This window comes from Candidozyma haemuli (assembly GCF_002926055.2).
Source record: "Candidozyma haemuli strain B11899 chromosome Unknown B_2014730914, whole genome shotgun sequence".
Taxonomy (NCBI): Eukaryota; Fungi; Ascomycota; class Pichiomycetes; order Serinales; family Metschnikowiaceae; genus Candidozyma; species Candidozyma haemuli.
Window position 1 is genome coordinate 721,528 of NW_020289902.1, and position 14,585 is coordinate 736,112.

General features: G+C 47.5%; 3 protein-coding genes across 3 annotated transcripts; all 3 read right to left on the reverse strand. All coding sequences in view use genetic code 12, as the record gives it.

Annotated features, from left to right (window-relative positions):
• Positions 1-956: 956 nt before the first annotated feature.
• Positions 957-3,205, reverse strand: CXQ85_001171 (uncharacterized protein; the record flags this gene model as incomplete). The annotated part of the gene is made up of 2 exons (XM_025484889.1): positions 957-2,756; positions 3,119-3,205. The coding sequence occupies 2 exons, from the start codon at positions 3,203-3,205 to the stop codon at positions 957-959; spliced, it is 1,887 nt and encodes a 628-aa protein (XP_025339820.1).
• Positions 3,206-5,800: 2,595 nt separating this feature from the next.
• CXQ85_001172 (uncharacterized protein) lies at positions 5,801-9,109 on the reverse strand (the record flags this gene model as incomplete). The annotated part of the gene is made up of 1 exon (XM_025484890.1): positions 5,801-9,109. One exon carries the CDS (start codon positions 9,107-9,109, stop codon positions 5,801-5,803), a length of 3,309 nt encoding a protein of 1,102 aa, XP_025339821.1.
• Positions 9,110-11,575: 2,466 nt separating this feature from the next.
• On the reverse strand, positions 11,576-12,850 carry CXQ85_001173 (uncharacterized protein; the record flags this gene model as incomplete). The annotated part of the gene is made up of 1 exon (XM_025484891.1): positions 11,576-12,850. One exon carries the CDS (start codon positions 12,848-12,850, stop codon positions 11,576-11,578), a length of 1,275 nt encoding a protein of 424 aa, XP_025339822.1.
• Between the last annotated feature and the right edge of the window lie 1,735 nt (positions 12,851-14,585).

Consider the following 14,585-nt stretch of genomic DNA (forward strand, 5'->3'; position numbering starts at 1 on the left):
GCAGGCATGTCTCCAGGCGCGCTGCCAGGCAGACAGGCAGGCCAGGCTCCATGGGTGCAAACAATAAACCCCCGTCATTTGGCAGTGACCAGGTATTTTTTACACTAGAAAGAGGATAATCTGAATCTACTGGCTTTTCTGAATTTAATGGTGTTTTTAGATTTTTGAGGTTCCCCCGGAAAGTCATTTTGGCGGACCCTTTCTCGTCCACGTTTCCTGCTTCTCGTTTCTGGTGTCTCCCTAGATTCCTCGCGCTCCACTCTTCAATGCCTGTCGCCCCTGCGCAAGACAATCAAACAATCTCCAGTAGCTGCCCTGGCCAGGCAAGATTAGATAGATGGCTAGCATGTTGTTAAATATGAAGGGCAGCCAGTAAACTGGCTGCTAAGCTTCCTCTCCCTCGGTCCACATCCCTCCCTTCAACTTATGGTTGCTACTGTGCCTTGCATGAGCCTCGGGAGTGTCACAAAACAGCCTTGCCTTGGTGTAGCCAGGGTAAAACACGTCCACGCAGTTTGGACGCTGGAGGGCCAATATTGCCACTATTCGGTTAGTCTGGGTGGGCTTGATGGGTTAGTTGGCGATCGGGATGTTTCTGGACCGTGTCACCGAGTCAGCTGGTGGAAAGGGCTCGTGGTGGTGCAATTTTTCACTTCCATACAATCCAACATGTAAGGTTATCTTATCTTATGGTACGACGTGGCTTAATCACAGGGAAAGCTCAGCCTATCAAGCCAAGAATGCTGGCTGACTGTGGTGTTTGCTTTCCTTTGTGAGATTATACGTTTCTACTCTTTTAGGGAAAACACTTCTCGCAGCAATCTAGCGTTTTGCACCCATTTTTGCTGAAACGGGGTCTTGTCTCACATACTAGGGTCTCTTTGCTACTACACGTTCTCTCATCTAGCTGTTTATGGGGCAAGGCAACCTCGCCACTTCTATTTTTTGTGTTTTGTCTACTCCGTCCATCCCAAGTCGCCCAACTCCTTGCGGATGTCTCCCTCCTTGTTGATCTTGCTCACCTGGGTGTCCTCCAACTGCTCGCCCAGCGCTTGCTTCATCTTCAACGTCTCTATGGCTCTGAGCTTCTTCAACAACAGTCTGATCTTCTTCTCTTCCAACGACACCACACCACCGACAACACCGGCCTCTGGGGCTGGAGACGATGATGCGGCTTCAGGAGCCGGACTGGATCCCTCTTCTGCCTTCTTAGCCTCTCTCTTCTTTCTGTTCTTCGCAGCTGTCTTGCTTTCCTTCTGCTGGGCTGGTGCAGCACCTGGAACAGCCATACCTGGGACGGCCTTTCTGGCACCGTTACCACTAGCACCAAAGTTGCTCTGCATCTCCTTCTGGTACAAGGAGGTAGATGTAGTGGAAGCACCAGAGTTTCTAGCATGAGGAGGTCTATAAGCACCAGCAGGTTTCGTAGTAGCAGAGCCACGAGAAGCAGCACGCTTTTCAAGGTAGTCTTTAGCGGACTGTTGAGGCTCTGGTGCTGGTTCTAGCTGTCTCAAGCCAGGGAACTTCTCAATAGGCTGAGGCTTCCATGTAATGGAGAACAACTCAGGGTATTCCTTGAAGTAGATCAACTGGCCACTTGCGTGCCACACCTTCAAACCGTTATCCACACGCAATCTAGGAGAGGTCGTGGCAGTCAAAATGAAACGACCACATGGCGACCACTCGCAAACAGACGTGTTGGAGGCCTCAAACGTGCAAACTTTGCTGAACTTGTTCTGACGGTCGTAAACGTCAACAGTACCCTGCAAGTTACCGAAACCAGCCACAAGCACAAAGCGGCCGTGAGGTGAATATATTATGGTGTTTCTTGGAGCAGTTGGCAATGAGTGGATGGCGTTACCTCTGGCATCGAAGAAAGTCGTTTCAGAAGGCATGTAACCGTAACTCACGGCAAACTCTCTGGCAGAAGGCGACCACGTAATGTCATGAATAGGTCCCTCTCTCTTCAAGTCAATGCGTTCGTATGAGCCAGCAATTCCCAATAAATACAAGTTCGTCTCACCATAGTAGGACTTATTGCTGGTATCATGGTCGGTCGATGCCAACGCGAGCAATGCGGTACCCAAAGCGTTCCACTGCAACTGACACTTTTCAGCCTTGAAAAACGTCTTGGAACAAATAGGCTGGTTGAAACTTGGCACATTATAGATGAGAACCTGGGCAGGCTTGCCACCCTTCTCTGGGATGAAAATAGCCACAGCTGGGTTCTTGCCTGGGCTGATCTGGAAGTTTTGGAATGTGGCAGAGGTGTCCTGAAGCTTGAACTTGTAAGAAGGCTTCTTGATGTCGAACTCATCGCTCACTTCAAAGAAGTGGATCTCCTTATTGTGGAAGTTCTTCGCCATGATCTTGCTATCCTGGGTGAACTGAGGCTTCCATCCACCCTGGTGCTTGTTACTCCATGAAGTGACAACCTTGTTAGCCTGAGCATCAAACACATGAATATTGTCTGACCACACACCGCTTTCACGGTCCAACAAGACAGGTCTTGTCCATATGGCCAAGAACCTACCGTTGGGAGAAAAATGCAAGTCGTAGGCTTCCTTCACATCCACCTCTGCCAAAACCTCTGTGCTGGGCGACCCGTCCTTAGTGGTCACAAGGACAATCTTGGAAGGTTGGGTATAAGCGAAAACTTCACCATTGGTGCTGTAGAGGGCACATCTGACCTCAGCAGTAGGCTTGGGGAAGCCTTTCACCTCAGTGTAGTTTTCTATCAAGTCCACCGATTTCGGCTGACGGCCTGAGGTTAGTAAGGAGCCATGGGAGAAGATGGAACGTACATACAGAAAAATTGGGTTGTTTCAGACATGATGCTGGACGTGTAGATGGTGTTTCTGGAGAAATCTGGCTGAGAAAAAAATGGCTGTCTGGTGTGCGGCCACCAGACCAGTGGAATGGGACAGACCAGGAAGAGGCAAGGGAAGAATAAGCAGCAGTGAAGAAAGTACAAAAGGGGGAATTAATAGAGTGGGATTTGGGCTTCTTTTATAGTTTTTTTGCTTTTAGTGTTTCATTTCTTGTGGCGCCACTTACTGCCCTAGGTAAGGCATCGTGGCTCTGTTCAGTACCACTATCTCTATAGTGATAGTGCCACGGAGTCAGCATAGTCCAGGTATGAGGAAGATGAACGAATAGGACGATTTATAGCTGTAGAAGAAAGGTAGAAGTACTGGATGGTCATCGATTAGATTTAAACAGGGGTCTTTTATTGGTCTGGGATGGAGATGGCGCTTGTGGTTACTGCTTTTCGCAGCCATTCTCTACTATGGTTAATAGCACAGGCAATAGTGAACGTCAACGTAGATGGACAAGATGGTAGGGTGTAGTGAAATGAAGGTTTTTCAAATCCCTCGTTTGAAATGACTTAATTCTGTCACTTCTGTCTACTTTACCAGCAAATGGGCCTCAGTAAGTAGCTACTCTCTCATAGAGATCACAGGTCAGGATCACTAGAGATAAACGATTGCAAGGTGCCTTCATTGACATAAAGAAGTTCAGGGTGCTTTATTTGTGGCCCAGATTGCCCTGAAGGAGCCCTCTATATCTAACAGCATGCTCATTGCTGGTAGAAGGTCTTTTAAGCTGAAACTAGCGGTGAGTAATGTGGCCATTTCCCTTACCTATCCTCCACCTGATCACCTTAGGATACTTTCGATCACATCATCATTAAACTACTCCTTTACTGCGGTAGCAAGGACAACAGGATACTTGAGCCAGCAAGGGGATGGCCTACTACTGCTATACTGTGGACCTATTAATCCAGCTCTAGAGATCCAATGTCAACACCATCAAAAGAAGCAAAGAAGCTATCCTGGAGAACAAACTAAGAGAAAGTTAAGGAGGAGTCTCCCAATCTTTGAGCACGTACCTGCTGCTGAGTATACCTGCCTTGACCCCCACTATAAATGCGCTTTTACTTTTTTGCAACCATTCTTCTTCTTATACCGTTCCCTTCCCATCATCCCATAGTCCTCAATTTTCCCTACAATGGAGTTCATTTATTCAACAGTCAAAGATATCATTACGCCCTTGCCCTTTTTAAGCTCTTTGGTGAACTACTCTGCCTCATTGGTATCTTTCTTGAGGGGCTCCACCAAGTGGATCTTACCAAGTAAGACCAATCAGGAAGAAATGGACTGGGTTAGACGAAACCGAGCTGCCAGAAAAACGCTATTAGCACCAATCGATGAAGAAACGAGTACTTCTGAGCTTGAAATCGAGATCGTCTCCTTCGTTCTACCAGTACCTGATGTTCATCAAGCCAGTTTGCTCTGACAGGGAAGATCTGATAGGGAAGATATGGCTAGGGTAATTTAACTCACCAAGTGAGCTAATTGAAATACAGCTGATGTAATTTTAATAATTGATGCTCTTCTCTTGTTCTTGTATGATCTTCTGAAAGAAATGAACACATGCTCTCTCTCCCACCTTTCCTTAGTCTTCACTGATCGAGAAAGCTAAACCCAGTCTCGGCAGATAGGGCACTTTTTTTTTTTTTTTTGTTGTTGAATTCAATTAAACGTAAAGCTCTATACATGTATGTATCCGAAAGAGAAAAACCATCGAATGCCCAAATCTTCCACGTTTGACAGTCGTTCGAACGCACTACTCCACCTTTATGTAAAGTGACATCACACAGCTTAGTCTTTAATTCAACCAGAAAGTCCTTTTCTATTTATATATTTTGGGGTAAGCAAAAAATAGAAGTGACTGACTATATTTAGTTGTTGAGGAAGACAGTTCGTACTTTTCTGTAGCTCTTGCAGTTTTGGCTGCGAAAAGGAATGAAGAGAAGAAAACGTAAACCAAAAAACCAGTTTCGATAGAAATTCACCTGGATTTTGGAACGAGGCTTACAGATCAGCAGAATAACTGCAGTAAGCAAAATCGAAGAGAAAAATGGCAAAATTCGTGTGGTAATGGTTCTAAGAACAGAAACCAAGTGGCCTTGTAGGATGCGGCTCAGACAGAGACTGCCAGCACACCAGGTAGACAGCGGGAAAAAGCTGGAAAACAGAATTTCAGTGATGCAAAGAGGAGAAAGTCGTCGAGATTTTAAAAGAAAAGAGAACACGAAGCCTTTTCGTTGACTCCTGTGGATTTGGTTACGTTTCCATAGATAGCATTGGTTGAAGCTCTTTGGCTGCGAAAACAACTAAGTCTCTTCAGGAAACATACCTAAATGAAGCTATCATTCGACGTTCAGAAACTCAATTGAGACCAACAATTCATTAAAAACTCGACTTGAGTCACCTTACTCTTTTCTGAGACCTCTTTTGTCTTGGCCCAGCTTCCTACATCAGGCGTTCTCAGGATGGCCTGGATCCCGTAGTTGTCACAAAGCTTGACAATTAAGTTGACTTACTTCTATAGACTTTGTGCTTGGGAACGACGCCTGTAATACTGTAGGCCCCGTGGTAGCACCTGTAAAGACCTGCACTCGTAAGTGTCCCAAAAGCTTAATTAAACTTTAAACTTTGTCAGGGGCTAGATACGAGATCCAGGCGTGCCTCGAACTTCAGTACGCTCTACGACGAAACCTTTCAATATAATATCAATTAACTGGCGAGCTAAATACCGACTATGTCAGAGATGCCACATGCCATGCAGCGAACCGAAGTTCGTTATTTTGAGTGAAAATGCATAACCTTAAATAGTTTTTTTTTTTTACCTTTTCATTTTTTTTTTCGTTTTTTTCGTTTTTTTTATTCCTTTTGGTTCCAAGTTTTTGATTGCCTTCATCCTGATCCGTATTAGTCCTCTCTGAGAGCCATGATTATGCTTGTTGAGGGTATTCCTCAGGGATAGCTTGTTGGGCGTATTCCTCAGGGATAGCTTGTTGAGCATACTCCTCAGGGATAGTTCCTTGAGCCATTGGCATACCCTGGCCGTCTGGAACACCCTCCGTATAGGTCAAGTCCTCAGCGCCATTAGCATCAGGGACATGCTCCATTTCAGGTTGTTCCGTAACATCAGGTGGTGGCTGATAACCAGGCAACTTGGTAGCAGCCTCGGCGAATCCAAGGTTATAAGATTCCATGTACCATTCTTGTGGATCGCCTTGCGCAAGACCCTGCTCAGCAAATTGACCCATAGCGTAGAATGCCTCAGGGAAACTGAATTCCTTACATGCTCTTTCAGCCCACATCAATGCGCCTTGAGGATCAGGATATGGTATGTGCTTACTCAGGCCATTCGTACCAATCATGAACCATCTGCTCAATCCAAGCATTGCCTCAGGATGACGCTTGAACTTCAACGGGGAGGTAGCAGCCTTGATAAACCACTGGATAGACTTGTTCGGGTTGTATTTCCTGTTCAAGTCACCGTTCTCGTAGATGTGACCCAAGCGAACTTGCGCCTGGAGACAGTGAAGTCTAGCAGCTCTGTTATAGTAACTCAAACCCTTCGCATAGTTCACAGGGGCAATCTCCAAAGACTTTTGAACAAACTCGTCCTCTTGGGTCAAGTCGCCAGGATAGATGCCTTCGTAAATCTTAGCCAACTGGAACGATGCCAAACCGGAAACTTCTTCAAGCTCGTCACGGTCTTCAGGGCTCAACTTAATGTCCTTTGAATCCATATCAATGTCCGAGAGACTCTTCAAATACTTGTAATACTTCAACAGACGAGCCTTTGGAACAGTCAAGTAAATCAATGCAACCTGATAGATAGCACGGTTGTAGCCCAACTTTGCAGCCTGAGTGTAGTGGTATAATGCAGTGTCGAAACTTTCCTCAGTCTGGTCTTCCTCAAAAAGCTCAGCAAGCTTGTAGTGAGCTCTGAAGAAGAGTGGGTTGAGCTCCAAACATTTTCTGAAGAATCTGTCAGCCTCATCCTTATCCTGCTGGATGTTGAAGTCCTGTTCAAACTTGGTCACATAGTCATGCATGAGCAAACAACCATGGATGTAGCACACTTCAGCAAAGATTCTTCTGTCCTGTGGAGTATGCTTCTCCACGTCAAGTTCCTTCAACATCTTTTGCAAGTGCGTCACAGCCAGCTTAACGAATGTAAGTTTATTCATGGCAGCCTGTTCGCTGGGGATATTGTCACCCTTAATGTTCACATAAGCATAAAGCTTGTAGTTAACAGCAGTGATTAACATTTTAGCCCATCTCAAACGGAAGTCGAACGTCTTGTGACCAGCAGCAATGGTCAGACGGAGATGCACAAATTCCTCAATCTTAGCGTTGATTGTAGAATCCAGAGACCTAGGCTGCGGCTGAGGTGAAACACTGGTTCTACTATGACGTGGATTACCCTGGTAAGCATTCATGTGCATCTGCTGCTGCTGCAATTGCTGAAGCTGTTGGATCTGTTGTTGCATCTGCTGAAGCTGGAATGCAGCGCCTTCAGGAGGGATATTATCAGAGCTGGAACCGTAAGGCAACATTTGAGAACCAAAAGTCAACGAAGATGGAGATGGAGGCATACCAGGTTGGCCGAACATAGGAGGAGGTGGGCCTGGCATAGGTGGCACGAACTGGCTTTGCCTGGAGAACCTGCGATCCGCCTTCTGTCTGCGAGACAAGTTGCGCTGTTGCTCAGTTTGAGGTGCAATCCTAGTAGGTTTACGACCCACACTGAAGTTCAGCTCACTCTGCAACGAGTTATACGAAGACTTGGATGTAGTGGAATCATTTCTGGAAACAGACTCAGAGTGGTGAGCTGGGGCTTCATTAGCAGCCATGATCGCGGCATGAACGCCTGGTTCAACATAATCCATATTCTGCTGCTCAGTCTCATCAGCTTGATCAGTCAGATCATCAAATGTGCTGTTGAAGAGATACTTGCCATAGTCAGAGATGGCAGAATCTTCTCTAACGAGTGGTCCGTTTGGATCAGGTTCACCCAGCATATCAGAAGCAGTAGAGTCGGTTACAGATGAGTGGGAGTTGGTGTTCACTGGAGGAGGTCTTTCGAGACCCATGCCCAGCAAGCCAAACGATACCAGTTTAGTAGAAGGAGCTCCCAAAGCCGATGGCACAGGAGGATCATCCACAATTTCATCGTCCTCGACTTCAGCAGTCTCATTAGGAGCCACAACGTTCATAGACACAGCTCTGGACTTAATGCGCGGATCCTGGCCCTGAGCGAGAGATGGGGCCAGCGAAGAGCGGTTCAGCTTAAGCGTAGACATGCGGGAGTTGCGCACCAAGCCGTTGGGCTCCACGCGGCGGGTGTCTTGCGAAGCGACGTAATGCATGTAGTTGCCAGAGTTGGCGTTGGCGATGTTGGAGTGCGAGTTGGAGTTGGAGTTGGAGAGCAGACCCATCAGGCCATTAGCACCAGCGTAAGGCGAGTTGGCATAACCGGCAAAAGAAGCCCTTCTCAGCAGCAGAGCGCTGTGAGGCGCGTACTGAGTGTGACGGGCAGGAGGACCTTTATAACCGGCCATTGCCGCGTAATACTGCTTCCATTGGTCGTAGTAAGGATGCTTAGCCTCATCGTCCAGTCCCAGAGACGTTTCTGCCAGGGTTGAAGCCAGGGTATAGGAATCGTCAGCATTTGTCGGGTAAAAAGGCATAGGGACAGTGGACAGCATGGATGTAGAAGCGGAATGGGAAACTCTGACCGGGCGGTTCCCTGCGGCTGGGCTGCTAGGAACCGTAGCCGAAGAGGCCTGGGCAGGAGGCAATGAAGCCCTACCTCTAGGGGCCAATGCAGAGTTTGAGCCTTGGTGATGGTGGTAATTGGCCGCGATGGCGTTCAGGCTATGGGCGTGAACAAGACCCCCGTTAGGGGCACCATTCTGAGCAACAGGCTGCTGCTGGGCCGACGAATGGTAGTTTTGATGCAAATTAGGCCCGTTCAGGTGCTGGATCATGCCCAGGGCGCTAGGGCTGATGCGTGGCTGGAGCAGGTGTCTGTTGAGCTGAGCGGCCGCCACAGCAGCTTTCCTAGGTAGAAGCTCCAGATGGCGCTTGTTCGTATCCTGAGACGAGTGGGACAGCTGGGAGGTGGCCAGGGAAAACTCAGAGGCATCACCAGAAGATTCCAGATTCAGGGAAGACTTGGCCGGGAGCTTTGCCAGTGGCCTGGATGGCTTTTCGTCCGATCTGAACTTCTTAAAGAGGCCCATGGAGACAAAAACGAAGACAGGGTCTGAGGGGCAGGGGAAGCCTGAAGCGAGAGAAAAGGCGAGTTTGACGAAAGCTGAACCCCGATGGAAAGTACCCAGTAGTAGACGTTTATAATTGGCAGTTGGATGATTTTTCCCGGGCGGTAATTGAAACTGCGTTGCGGTGCAGGCCAGCGGCAGGAGACGAGGAGACTAAGGAAGAAGCCGAAGGGACGTTGTCTTAAGTGGGTCAAGAAAAAAAACCAAAAGAAAGGCTAAGGAAGAAAAGATAAGAAGAAGAAAAAAGAAAGACAGAAAAGAAGCAAAATAATACGAGCCTGTGGTGGTTCAGGCACATTTTGTCTATTGCTGCGAGGCTCTTTCTGGGTTTTTATTTAGCAGTCTTTTTTAGGAAGCGAGGGAAGAAAAACAGGCGCCTGAGCAGGTGCTTTTGCAGGGCCCTCTCTTCTTAGAACAAGGCGGAGGCGCCTTCACATTGAGGCCCCCAAGCCAGTGCGCACGCTCACACACTTTGTACTTCACCAATTTGGCATGAAAGGTAAACAGGCACAGCCGAACAATCAGAGGTGCAAACTGGGGTAGAACACAAGGGGCGAGGTTACGACAAACAACAAATGACAACAAAGTGACAAAGCGAGGAAGTATAAAAGGGAGGGTGTTTTCCACGTTTATGTTTTTTGCTTTTTGCTTCTAGTTTCTCCCTGGGTTATCCCCTCGGCAACGTTTGGCGCACTTGCTGCTAATCCTGGCTCGGTAAGCCTGGTGGGCAACTCCCTGAGCAATTGTGGGACACACCGGCTGTGCCGGGGAGAGAAGTGGGAAGAACAGGGGACAAGGGGTGGGAACAAAAAAAGGAACGAGTAATGTAGTGCAGCGGAAATTAAGGTTTAAAAATTAATCGGATGATTTGAGGTTCTTTTATTATTTCTACGTTTTATTATTGAGATCCTAGGGTATTTCCAGATCTCGGGTTTGGGCCCCAGGCTGCCTCTGTAGTGGCTGTTAATTGTTTCTTGCCTGTGCGGAACGTAGAGGCACAAGGAGTAATGTGCTAGGAAGAAGGAGAACCCCAATGGTTGCGAATCCAGGGCCACCCATGGCCACCGTAGGGGGCCATGGAAACCGTGGGTTTCATAGATGAAGTCGTTCTCTTGCTGTTAAGCCTCCATCCCTGAGTAGTAGGTAGTAGGTAGGTAATTGGGAGCCTGGAGGGAAGGTAAGAGGTGGAAAGTTGACTCACTCAGGAGGCCCCTTCGGGTCCTCCTTCGTTCGTCGTTCGTTCGTCGTTCCCTGCCTCGAGCAACTGCTCTCCCGCCGTGCGCTGTGGTCTGAGACAACTGCCTTTCCCTTTCTCCCACCTTGTATTGGTCGTCTTTTCGCAGCCATTCTGACTCGTTCTCAGCGAGTCCCTCCCCTCCATACAAATCATCCTCAGCATTCCCCACCTACCCAAAGCCTATTTCTCCTTTACATACTGGCCTTTTTTTTCTTCCTTCTTATAAAATCCGTTTCATTAACACTTGCTGCTTTTTGAAGCCACGATTCAAAACCCTTGCCGCTTCCACGTGCAATTTGGCGCTGTGGTTGGCGCTGTTCGGCTCTTGTTCGGTGCTTGTTTTTCCGACTGAGTACCGACTGAATACTATACTTTTTTTTTCGCAGCCATAATGCTCTTTGCAGATCGGCAAATCTGGGATTGACCTTTGAAAATAAGCAATCCAAACACCAGCAACTACTTTGGTTTTGCTATTTTTTTAGTAGCCATCTCCAACTACCTACTCTCTTGTATGTCCCTTCCTCTCTTCTGTCTTTACTCTCTTGACAGCTTTGTGCGTCGTCGCGCAGCTTGCTGCCTCGTGTTCTGTGGTCCATGCATGAAAAAGTAGTACCAACCTAATGGTGATGGAACTCTGATTTTGTTACTCGTTCCTGATCGTCGATCTGTGGGAACACAATGGCTGGTGGCTTCTATTGCAGAGAAATCTTCTCCAATGGCTTTGGCCTGTGATTATGGGGACTGTTTCAGGTTAAAGCTGGCAACGGTGAATGTGAGAAATACCCGTCATGCTGCTCTTGCTAGTAGAGAAGCGATGGGCTTCCGCTGAGCAATACACACTGGGCACGGGGGCCTGGAAGTGCTTGATGGGTAAAGATTACCATGAAGAAAATACTCAATTTGCAGGTGAAAGTTGGTTGCCGACGAATATGGTAATATCAGGAAGCGCCATTGGTGATCTCGGGGGACGTGAAGGTGGTAGTACCACATAAGATGAAGAAAGTTTGGCATGGCAAGGAATGTTACTGGCAAGGAATGTGGCAACAGTGGCCATTGATTGAAAGAAAGTACGAAGGCACCATTCTGCCGCTTACAACTGCCAATTCATGATCATCATTTATTCCCAATTCACTATGTGCTATTCACATCTAATAAGTTATCATATCTTTTCACAAGTCTTCCCGAAAGGCCTAATCGCCGCCCGTGGTGGTTGCAGGCCCAAAATCAAGCCAGTTCCATGAACTATTCTTGTTCGCAGGTTCGTCTATAAGTATCTCGTCAGTGGCCTCAAGATGGGCCAAGTTGTTTAAACCGGCGTCTGTGTCCATAGAAGCGAAATCGCCAAGTTGATGCAGTGGTGAGTCATCGGCGCCAATGGTGAAGGAGTCCAGCTGAAAAAGGTTCATATTAAGAAGCTTATCCATCTCATCGGTTCCGTTCTGAATATCATTCTGGTTTACTGTGTCCTGTGCCGGCGAGTGCTGGAAATCTAGGAAGGTCAGAACATGGTCGTCGTATGGGGAAATGGCACCAGGAATGCTAAAAGCGTCCAAAGGCTTTGGAGAGTCCTTGTTGAGCTGGTTGAAAAGACCGGTATTGTTGTTGGATATCACATTGTCCAAGGACTTTCTGCCGCCGTTGTAGCGAGCATCGTAGGCAGCACCGTATCGAGAAACAGGCGATGGCTGGCCATGCTGGGCCAGAGCTGAGTTGTTGAGGGGACGCAAAATGCCGTGAAGTTTATAAAAAAGACCACAGGCGTTGCAAAGAAGGTCACCCTGGGCTGTTTTTCTCCATAAAGGTGTGGTTCTGGTGTGACAGTTGGTGCATTGCAAGCATGGCTTCGAGGAAGAGTCATTCTTATCATTTTTCGAGTTTACCAGCGGAGCAGGCGTAAGAGCCGATGCAGAAGGATGGGACATGCTATACGCTCGCAGAGGGGAGCCCTTTGATTGTGAAGAAGCAGCAGAAGCGTCACCTGGCTGAGATAGCTTATAGTCTTGTTTCAAGGTGGATTCAAGCGAGCTAATGTATGAAGAAAGGAAGGAGTTCAGATTGTCGTTATTATTGGCATTCTTCTGCGGGCCCCTAGGTTTGTTATCGACCAGCGACTGGGGAGTGGAAATTGGGGCCGAAGCCAGAGGGTTAGGAATGGAGCGAGGTTCATTCTTCTTGGGAGCATCCGTATCTTCGGTAGTTTCTTCCTGAGAAATACGGCGAATATGGGCCACATAGTCAAAGTGATCGTCCATATCGACGCTTTTACGTTTATGGACTGGTTTTTCAACAGCAGCACCAGATCCCTGGTGGCGTTTCAAGGCTTTCTGGTTCTGGATACGCCAGGCAATGTTGGACACACGTTTGTTATGAGGAAGGTAGGCCTTGTGCTGGTACATGGAGTGTATTTTCAAAGAGGAGTCGTCGATGTCACTAAGAAGGTCAGCCACCGAGGAGTCTTTTTTCATGGTTTCAGGAACGGGTGGGAGGGGATACGGGGAGTTATATAATCGAGGTGGGTGAGGTAAGTGGAGGAACCGATTTTGGGGTATTGGGTAGAGGACTAATGAGGGGGATGCGCGGACGGCGAGGCGAAACGAAGATGCCCAGCCAGCTGGAGATTAAGGGAAGGGAAGGCGCTGGATGAAGAAGTATATAAGGAATCCTCATTTCCTTCTTTTTTGGTACATAAATTTGGCTTCTCCTCTTTCACTTCTTCTCTCTTTTTCTTAAGAAAAGCACCCCAAGTGCTGCTTATTTGGGCATTTCAAGCGTTACGAGTGGCTGCGAAACAGGAGAAAAAAAAAAAAAAAAGAACGAGCCGCGAGGCAATTGACAATCTCGGGGCTCAACCGACCAAGACCGACCCGACCGGCCCTCACCCCAAAAGACTAAAACAATACCCGGACTTGGTAGGCTAAGGTATTGTTAGAGGGAGAGAAAAAAAAAAACGCCTTATCAAGAGAATCAGAGGTAGAGGAGGTAGAGGGAAATTATGGGAAATTATGGGAAATCATAGGTAGTTCTACTGCTCCTTTCTGTTTCATGGTGTTTGAGAAAGCGAGAACTAAAAAGGAAGAAATCGGCGGGACCGTAGTGGAGCGCCTCAGGTAAGGTTTGAAGATACGGGCACCAAGAAAAGCAGGAAAAATAACGTAGGGCGTGGAAAATAAAAGAAATAGAAGATTCGGATGAAGTACAGGTGATGATGAAATGTGATAAATAATATTCTCTGACGGGGTGACGGGATGGTATTGGGGCAGGGAGAGGCAGTAAGAAGGTCAGTGAGGGACACTGGACACTGAGAGACAAATGGTGGGTACAGAAAAGACACTGAGGGAGTTGAAGAGACAGTGAGAGTAAAGCAAAGGTACAAGGAGTGGCTGGAGAGATGTAAAGACGATCTTATGGTGGTTGAGAGGTTTTGGGTTTTCCAAAACCACCACAATTCTTCACTTTTTACCTTTTTGTGTTCTTTCACTGGTATTTCTTTATCCCTTCCTTCTACCTCTTGTGTTCCTTGGGAACCCAAAAATGAGACCCTGCGGCGTGGGATCTTTTTTCGTCTGGGGTAAAATGCCTCAGTGCCTGCGGTGGGGTACGTTTTGTGAAAAATATCCATGCACGAAATACGAAAGGGAAAGCGAAAGGTGAAACTGGTGAAGAAGAAGAAAAGGAACGTAAATGGAATAAGGGAATGGCCAGTGAAAATAACAGAAATACCTAAATCCATCGATTTATATAGAAGTGGTGGTTTCTTTCCATTTACTGTCCTTCTCTGGAGCCACTACCACTGTGCCTTGGGCGCAAACGGCTCAGATCTTCAGATTCTACGTCTGCGCCTGTCTACCTCACAGTGTCTTTTTTTGTCCAAGTCCGGGATCTTCAAAAGGCATTTTTTTGCTTCTTCTTCTCCTTTGTACCACACCAATGCGCATGCGGATCCCATGCTCCACCGAGCCGTTTTTTTTCGCAACCGTTCTGGCCTCCAACATGGAAGGACTGAAGGTGAAGAAGAAGAAGAAGAAGGAGGAGGAGGAGGAGGAGGAGGAGAAGAAGGAGCATGAAGACATGATGTTCTGGATCAACCAGAGCATCCCTTTTTATATAACTCTTTGGTTTGCACCTTTCTTCCTGGCCTTTGTGTCCCCCACTTGGGGCTAGGCTTAGACGGTGTTTGGGAATGGAGATCGAAATAAACCT